Raw genomic sequence first — 7,513 nt, forward strand, 5'->3', positions numbered from 1 at the left:
TACTGGGAGCGCTGGAGATTCTGGGACTACTGGAATCACTGCAGGGGGACTGGGAGCACTGAAGGGATGCTGGGAGAACTCGAGGAGCACTGGGATACTGTGGTACTGGGAATACTGGGAGCACTGGAGTCACTGGGATCCTGGTGGCCCTGAAGGCTCTGGGAGCACTAGGAGAGTACTGGGGATATTTAGAGCACTGGGCTGTGGAGGTTACAAGAGGATTGGGAGCACTGGGGATCCTGGGAGCACTGGAGATGTACGGGGAATACTGGAGCCACTGCTGGAGTCACTGGGTGAACCGGTACCTTGGGATAGCTGGGGTACCGAGAGCACGGGGAGCACTGGGGTAATACTGGAGCACTAGGGTGCTGGAGGCAGAGCGGTCTGGGGAGCACTGGGAGCAGCACTGGGAACATCGGGAGAAGCACTGGAAGCAGCGGTACCGCCTGCGCACGCGCACCCCCTTCCCTACTCGAATATGGCGCCCCCGCACGCCCTTCCCAGCGCCGCCGGGGGGCGGGGCCGCGCCGTGGTCCGATCGCTGCCATTGGACACAGCCCGCCGGGCTCTTCCCCACTGACCAATGGTGAGGCGAGAACCTCCCGCAAGTGAAGGTGACGTGCATGGCGCGGGGGCGGGACCCGAGGCTGGCGGCGGTTCCCGGAGCGATGGCGGCGGAGCGGGCTCTGGCCATGGCCACCTGCACGGCCCCCGTGAACATCGCCGTCATCAAGTACTGTGAGTGCGGGGCTGGTCGGGCACGGGGCACCCGGGGCGGGACACTCGGCTGAGGGCGGGCCGGGTTCGGGGGCGCATGTGGCTCCTGCGTGGGAGGGTGCTCGGGGCACAGGTGCCGTGACGGGCCGCGCCATGTCATGTCCAGCTGTGCCGCGCCGTGCCGTGCTCTGCTATGCCAAGCCATACCGTGCTGTGCTATGTCATGCCGTGCTGTGTCCATGCTTTCCATGCCTTGCCATTCCTAGCCGTGCCGTGCCGTGCCATGCCAAGTGGTGCTGTGCCATACCATGCCATTCCCAGCCGTGCCATGCCTTGCTCTCTTACAGGGGGCAAGCGGGACACCGACCTCATCCTGCCCATCAACTCCTCCCTGAGTGTGACGCTGCACCAGGACCAAGTGAGTCTGGCTCGGGCTCAGGGTCAGTCCCTGCTGCCCTGCCATCCCGTGCCCGGCGGTTCTGAGCCCCCACCCTGTGTCCCCACAGCTCAAGACCACCACCACGGCCGCCGCCAGCCGGGACTTCACGGAGGACCGGCTGTGGCTCAACGGGACAGAGGTGGACGTGGGACAGCCGCGGGTCCAGGCCTGTCTGCGCGAGGGTGAGTGAGTGACACCCTCATTGCCCCCGGGACGGGGGGGTCCCTGATCCTGAGCCCTCCTCACTGCCCTTGTCCCCACAGTGCGGCGCCTGGCCCGGAAGCGCCGGGGGGGCTCCGAGGACGCGGCCACGCTCAGCCTCCTCTCCTACAAGGTCCACATTGCCTCCGAGAACAACTTCCCCACGGCCGCTGGGCTGGCCTCGTCTGCGGCCGGCTACGCCTGCCTGGGTGGGTGTGGGACGGGGCATGGGGGTGGCAGGAGTGTCCCCTCTGACCCTGTCCCCTCGTGCAGTACCGGGAAGGGATGGCAGAGGTGTCATCCCCTCCGACCTGTGCCCTGCCCATGGCTGTACGGGATGGAGGGCACTGGGAGCGGGTGACAGGAGTGTCTCCCCTCTGTCCCCCCACAGTGTCAGCTGTATGACATGGAAGGCACTGGGAGGGGGTGAAACCCCCTGTCCTGCTCTGACTTGTCCCCTTCTGCAGCTGTGTGGTGTAGAGGGCACTGAGAGGGGCTGACACTCTGTCATACCCCTCTGGCCTGTCCCCTGCTTGTGGCTGTATGGCATGCAGGTCACTGGGAGGGGGTGACGGGGTGTCCCCTCTGCCTGTCCTTGCAGTGTCAGCCCTGGCCCGGCTCTATGGCGTGGAGGACGAGCTGTCAGAGGTGGCCCGGCGGGGCTCGGGCAGCGCCTGCCGCAGCATGTGGGGGGGCTTCGTGCAGTGGCAGCGGGGGGAGCGGCCTGATGGCACCGACAGCCTGGCCCACCAAGTGGCCCCCGAGACACACTGGCCGGAGCTCAGGGTCCTTGTCCTGGTGGTGAGCAATGGGAGGGGGTATGGCCCTGCCCACCACCCCCAGATGAGTGGGGTTTGGGAGACCCCAGCCTGGGTGGATGCAGACCCCAGAGAACAGGGGGAGTTGTGTCCCACCATCTGTGCCCCCTCCAGGTCAGTGGGCAGAAGAAGCCAGTGGCGAGCACAGTGGGGATGCAGACCAGTGTGGAGACCAGCCCCTTGCTGAAGGTATGAGGGGACGGGCCTCATCCTGCTTGAGCAGGGCCAGGGTCTCTTTTCCCTTGGAATGGGGCTGGAGGGCATGAAGTGACACCCAAAGGGTTGCAATGCCGTGGGTATCACCAAATAGGGGTAACTGTGACCCACCTGCTGCAGGTGTTGCCAAATTGGGGTGACCACAACCCACCTGTCTCTGGTGTCACTGAATTGGGGTGGTGGTGACCTGTCTGCCACAGGTGTCACCAAATTAGGGTGACCACAACTAACCTGTTGTGGGTGTCACTGAATTGGGGTGGCCACGACCCACCTGCCGCGGGTGTCACCAAGCTGGGGTGACTGTCCCACGTGCCGTGGCAGCATCGGGCAGAGGTGGTGGTCCCGGAACGCCTGGCTCAGATGATGCGGCACATCCGGGAGCGGGACTTTGAGGGCTTTGGCCAGCTGGCCATGAGGGACAGCAACCAGTTCCATGCCACCTGCCTGGACACCTTCCCACCCATCTTCTACCTCAACGACCTCTCGCGCCACATCATCGCGCTGGCACATCGCTACAACGCCCACCACGGGCATACCAAGGTACCAACCGGGGCCCTGCATGTGCCGTGGCACTGTGGACCCTCCCCAGGCCTCCACGACCCCCCCCAATCCCACCACAGGTCGCCTACACCTTCGATGCCGGCCCCAACGCTGTGATCTTCGCGCTGGCCGACACCGTGGATGAGTTTGTGGAGGTGGTGAGGCGCAGCTTCCCCCCTGCCGCCAACGGGGACCAGTAAGGCAGCCTTGTCTCTTACTGGGGGGGCGGGATGGCAGGGGACTGCAGGGGACAGGGACTGAGCCCTTGCTGTGCCGCAGGTTCATCCGGGGGCTGCCCGTGGGCTCCGCTGCGCTGCCGCAGGAGCTGGTGACCGCCGTGGTCACTGAGCCAGTGCCGGGGGCTGTCCAGTACATCCTGCACACCAAGGTGAGGGGCTGTGGGTGCTGGGGGAGCATGGAGCCTCTGGTGAGACTCTGGCTCCATCTTGGACCCCCGGGGGGGTGGTGGGACCCCATTCAAGCCCCCAGGGGTGTGTGGAGAACCCCATCCCTACAGGGGTGTGTGGATTCCATTCCTCTCCCCAGGGGTGCATAGGATCCCATCCCCATAGGGTTGTGTGGGACCCTATCCTTGTCCCCAGGGGTGCACAGGACCCCAAACCCACCCCACACCCCATTCCCAAGGCTGTGTGTGGGACCCCATCCTTGTCCCTAGGGGTGTACAGGACCCCATCCCTGTCCCCATTCCCAGGTGGGTGTGCAGGACCCCATCCCCAGACATATTTCCTCTGGCACAACTCATGGGGTGGCCTTTTGGGGTCTGTGGGGCCCAGACCTGCCCCCCAGCCCTGAGCCGGGGGGTGATCCCTGTAGACAGCAGGGCTTCTTGGTGTCCCTAACCCTTGTCCTGCCCCACAGCCTGGCCCTGGTCCCCAACTCGTGGATGATCCCAGCCAGCACCTCCTGGGAGCAGATGGGTTGCCCCGACGCCGTGCTTGAGCCCCGGTGACGCCCCCAGGAACACCCCTGGGACAGCTGGGACATGCCAGGAAGGCTCTGCCAGTGCCACCCAGGGAGCTCAGGACCCTGAGCCAGGCCTGCTGTGCCCAGCCCTGGGGCAGGATGTGACCCTGGGGCTGGTTTTTACTCTTTTGTAAGGAAATAGAGAGTTCCTTGCTGTTGTTTTGGGGTGTCGGGCTCTGTGTGTGCTGCTGGGGGGGGCAGTGCCAGCCAAAATGAGGGGCTGGAGTGGGGATGGTTCCTCCTAATGGCTGTGCCTGGGGCTGATCCTGTCCCCCTGCACAGCCCCGTCTCCCCACCTGAGCCCTGTTCCCACCATGCCTATTGTGGGGCTGCTCCTGTCCCATATACCCCCCAGTTGTCTCTGCTGGGACTGATCCTGTCCCCCAACATGGCCCCTGTCCCTTGCACATCCCCTGTCCCTGCTGGCTCTGATTCTGTCCCCCTGCACAGCACCTGTCACCCTACACCGTCCCTGTCCCTTGCGTATCCCACATCCCCTGTCCCCTCCCTGTTCCTTGCATTACTGATGTTTTCCTTGGTCCCTCAGATGTCCCTTGGGGGGCATCTCCTGTCCCCTGTCCCAACAGTTGTTCCTGTTGGTGCTGATCCTGTCCCCCTACATAGCCCCTGTCCCTTGCAGGACTGATCCTGTCCCACATCCCTCAGGTGTCCTTGCTGGGGCTAATCCTGTTCCCTCATGTTCCTTGTGGGGCTGATCCTGTCCTGGACCAGACAGATCCTGTTCCCTCCCATGCCATCCTCATCAAGCCAGCATGTCCTGTGTCCCCCTGCGTCCCTTGAACTGATCCTGCCCCCCTGGACCAGACCGATCCTGTCCCCCCACACCATCCTCATCACCTGCCACGTCCCCTGTCCCCTCGGGGGCTGCGGGGGGGTCCTCGCCGGGGCGTGGCCAGTGTGGAAAGGGGCGTGGTCGAGGGAAAGGGGCGGGGTCAGTACTTGGTTAGATTGTGTGCGCCTTCCGGGTCGGGACCAGCCGAGCAGAGTTTAACCCGGGCCGAGCCTAACGGGGCCGGGACGCGCCGAACCCGCTAGGGCCGAGCCTAACGGGGCCGGGAGCAGCCAAACCCGCTCGGGTCGAGCCGAACGGAGCCAGGAATAGCGGAAGCCGCTCGGGCCGAGCCGATCCCCTGCGGGCCATGGGGCAGATCGAGTGGGCCATGTGGGCGAACGAGCAGGCGCTCGCCGCCGGCCTCAGTGAGTGTGCGGGGCCGAGAGGGGCCGGGAATGCCGGGGCCGGGCGGGGGATGGGGACCCGGGAGCTGGAGGGAAAGAGAGCCCGGCGGGCCTGGAGTGCTGAGCCCCGGGCGTGCTGAGCCCCGGGGTGCCCCCAGACGCGGCCCCGAGGGATGGGAGGATCTCAGTCCCGCCGACCAAACGCTGGGGGCTACCGGGGGGTGCAGGCGGGAGGCACCGGGACGGCTGGGAAGTCCCGTCCCAGCAGGGGATACGCAGGGCTGGGAACTCCGCTTCCTCCTTTTCTCTTCCTCCTCTGCCCTTTCTCGCTCGTCTCCTCCTTCTCTCTCCTCTCTTCCTCCGACCACGGGGCCAAAAACCTCCCCTAAGCCTGGAGCTCCCCAGGGGGTCCCGCACACCACATCTACCTGGTACCCCACTTGTCAAAGTCCCCGGGGCCATGGAGACCCCTATTTCCCTTCCCTCAGTCCAAGAAATCCTACATGTCAGGTCCTCAGGGATCCCCACGTCCCAGGTTTGGGGTATCTTATGTTGGGCATTTGTCTCCTGAGTTTGGAGGTCTGTATCCTGGGTTTGAGTGTTTGTATCCCGGGTTGGGGGTTTGTATCCCGAGATAGGGGATTGTATCCCGGGTTAGGGGTCCGAATCCTGCCCTGGGGGTCGTGTCACGGGCCGGACCCCTCCATCCCGTGCTGTCTCCGCAGTCCTGGTGACGGGCGGGATCGTGGCCGTGGCGGGGCAGTTCAAGGGCTGGTACTTCGCTGCGTACTCCATGTATCCTTCCCGAGAGCATTCCCGGGGAATGGGCGGCGGGAAAACACTGTCCCGATGGGGGTGGGAAGCACAAACAGGGGGGGTCACATCCTCCCCCTCCCCACACTGGTCCCAGATCGTGCTTTCCCTGCCTCAAACAGCCCCTTCTTGGGGTGAGGGTTGTGCCTTGGGACTATGATCCCCCCTTTCCTTGACCCCCTGGCAGCGCGGCAGGCGTCCTGGTCTGCCTGCTCGAGTATCCCAGGAGCAAGAGGAAAAAAGGTTCCACTATGGAGAGATGGTAAGTGGTGGGTTCCCCACCCTCACCCCTGGGATCGGGGTCCTCGTACCCCCCCAAACACAGGGATGTGGCAGCGGGGATGGGAGTGGTGGGGTGGGAGCAGAGCTGGATACTGTGTTCCTTGGGTGGTCCATGCAGGACAGTGTGGAGATGGGGGTCCCTGGGTGCCCCTGGGTGAGGACACCCTCTCTGACCCCTCATGTTGCTCTGCAGTGGCCAGAAGTACATGACAGCTGTGGTGAAGTTGTTTGGGCCCCTGACCAGGAATTACTACATCCGAGCCATCCTTCACGCCGCGTAAGTGGGATACGGGCTCAGGGATGGGGTCCAGGCCCCCCTGGCGCCCCCCTGAACCCCGAATCTCTCCCCCAGCCTGGCCGTCCCTGCCGGTTTCCTCCTCTCCACCATCCTGGGCACCGTCTGCCTGGGCATCGCCAGCGGCATCTACCTGCTGGTGAGTGCAGGGAGGGTTTTCGGGGATGCTTTGAGGGGGGGCTGGGAGGAGAACGAGACCCCCCTTGACACCCCCATGGCTTCACAGGCCGCGGTGCGTGGGGAGGAGTGGAGACCCATCGAGCAGAAGCCCCGGGAGCGACCGCAAGTGGGGGGCACCATCAAGCAGCCCCCCAGCAACCCCCCGCCCCGACCCCCTGCAGACGCCCGCAAGAAGCAGCCGATGGAGGTGGGGGGGCAGGTGAACCCCATCCCTGTGGAGGCTGAGTAACAGGGGGATCCTCCTGCCCTGCTCTGCTGCTCCTGCTCCCGCTTCCCAGCTGCTTCCCAGATTCACTATGGGAAACAGGGGGCCCAGCTCCAGGAGATTCCCAAGGCCCTGGGGCTGCTCAGCTCATCCCCAGCTCCTGGTGATGCTCAGATCCCTGAGGATCATCAGTTCCCCCTGGGCTCCCCAGCTATCCAAAGGATTCCCAAATCCCCAGGGATGCTTAGATCCCTGTGGGATCTCCAGGCCCCAGGGGCTCTCCAACGTCTTGAGATCCCCAAATCTCTGGAAATGCTCAGCTTTTCAGGTGTGTCTCCAGCTTCCAGGGCTCCTTAAATTCCCAGTTATATGATGGTCCCTGTGGGATCTTCAGTCCCCAGGGGTTCCCCAACCTCTGGAGATTCACAAATTCCTGGGATGCTCAGCTTCCTGTGAGGTCTGCAGCCCCTAAGGGCTTCCCAGCTTCTGAGGATCCCCAAAGCCCTGGACATGTTCAGCTCCCTGAGGGTGTCCCAACTCTCCAAGCAGCTCCCAGTTCCCTGGGGTATCCCCAAATCCCTGTGAAACACCAGCTCTCAGGGACCCTCAGCCCCAGGGGAGGTCAG

At 64.3% G+C, this 7,513-nt stretch overlaps 2 protein-coding genes across 2 annotated transcripts; both read left to right on the top strand.

Moving 5' to 3' along the window:
• Positions 1–637: 637 nt before the first annotated feature.
• MVD (mevalonate diphosphate decarboxylase) lies at positions 638–4,072 on the top strand. The gene is made up of 10 exons (XM_027890229.1): positions 638–738; positions 1,065–1,135; positions 1,224–1,338; positions 1,420–1,566; positions 1,959–2,158; positions 2,290–2,364; positions 2,713–2,931; positions 3,012–3,127; positions 3,211–3,319; positions 3,811–4,072. Exons 1-10 carry the CDS (start codon positions 669–671, stop codon positions 3,889–3,891), a joined length of 1,203 nt encoding a protein of 400 aa, XP_027746030.1. The 5' UTR covers positions 638–668; the 3' UTR covers positions 3,892–4,072.
• Positions 4,073–4,841: 769 nt separating this feature from the next.
• On the top strand, positions 4,842–7,507 carry LOC114060625 (cytochrome b-245 light chain). The gene is made up of 6 exons (XM_027890258.1): positions 4,842–5,133; positions 5,838–5,907; positions 6,113–6,187; positions 6,401–6,484; positions 6,560–6,641; positions 6,729–7,507. Exons 1-6 carry the CDS (start codon positions 5,076–5,078, stop codon positions 6,909–6,911), a joined length of 552 nt encoding a protein of 183 aa, XP_027746059.1. The 5' UTR covers positions 4,842–5,075; the 3' UTR covers positions 6,912–7,507.
• The last annotated feature ends 6 nt before the right edge of the window (positions 7,508–7,513 follow it).

The sequence above is a fragment of the Empidonax traillii genome, unplaced genomic scaffold (genome assembly GCF_003031625.1).
Source record: "Empidonax traillii isolate 1590-97213 ecotype Southwest subspecies unplaced genomic scaffold, ASM303162v1 scaffold13:size3042203, whole genome shotgun sequence".
NCBI classification, from domain to species: Eukaryota; Metazoa; Chordata; class Aves; order Passeriformes; family Tyrannidae; genus Empidonax; species Empidonax traillii.

Coding starts and splice junctions, on each gene's coding strand:
- MVD (XM_027890229.1), top strand. CDS start 669: ATGGCGGCGGAGCGGGCTCTGGCCATGGCCACCTGCACGGCCCCCGTG. Junction 1,339..1,419: donor CCAGGCCTGTCTGCGCGAGG/GTGAGTGAGTGA, acceptor TTGTCCCCACAG/TGCGGCGCCTGGCCCGGAAG. Junction 2,365..2,712: donor AGACCAGCCCCTTGCTGAAG/GTATGAGGGGAC, acceptor GTGCCGTGGCAG/CATCGGGCAGAGGTGGTGGT.
- LOC114060625 (XM_027890258.1), top strand. CDS start 5,076: ATGGGGCAGATCGAGTGGGCCATGTGGGCGAACGAGCAGGCGCTCGCC. Junction 5,908..6,112: donor TACTTCGCTGCGTACTCCAT/GTATCCTTCCCG, acceptor ACCCCCTGGCAG/CGCGGCAGGCGTCCTGGTCT. Junction 6,642..6,728: donor CCAGCGGCATCTACCTGCTG/GTGAGTGCAGGG, acceptor ATGGCTTCACAG/GCCGCGGTGCGTGGGGAGGA.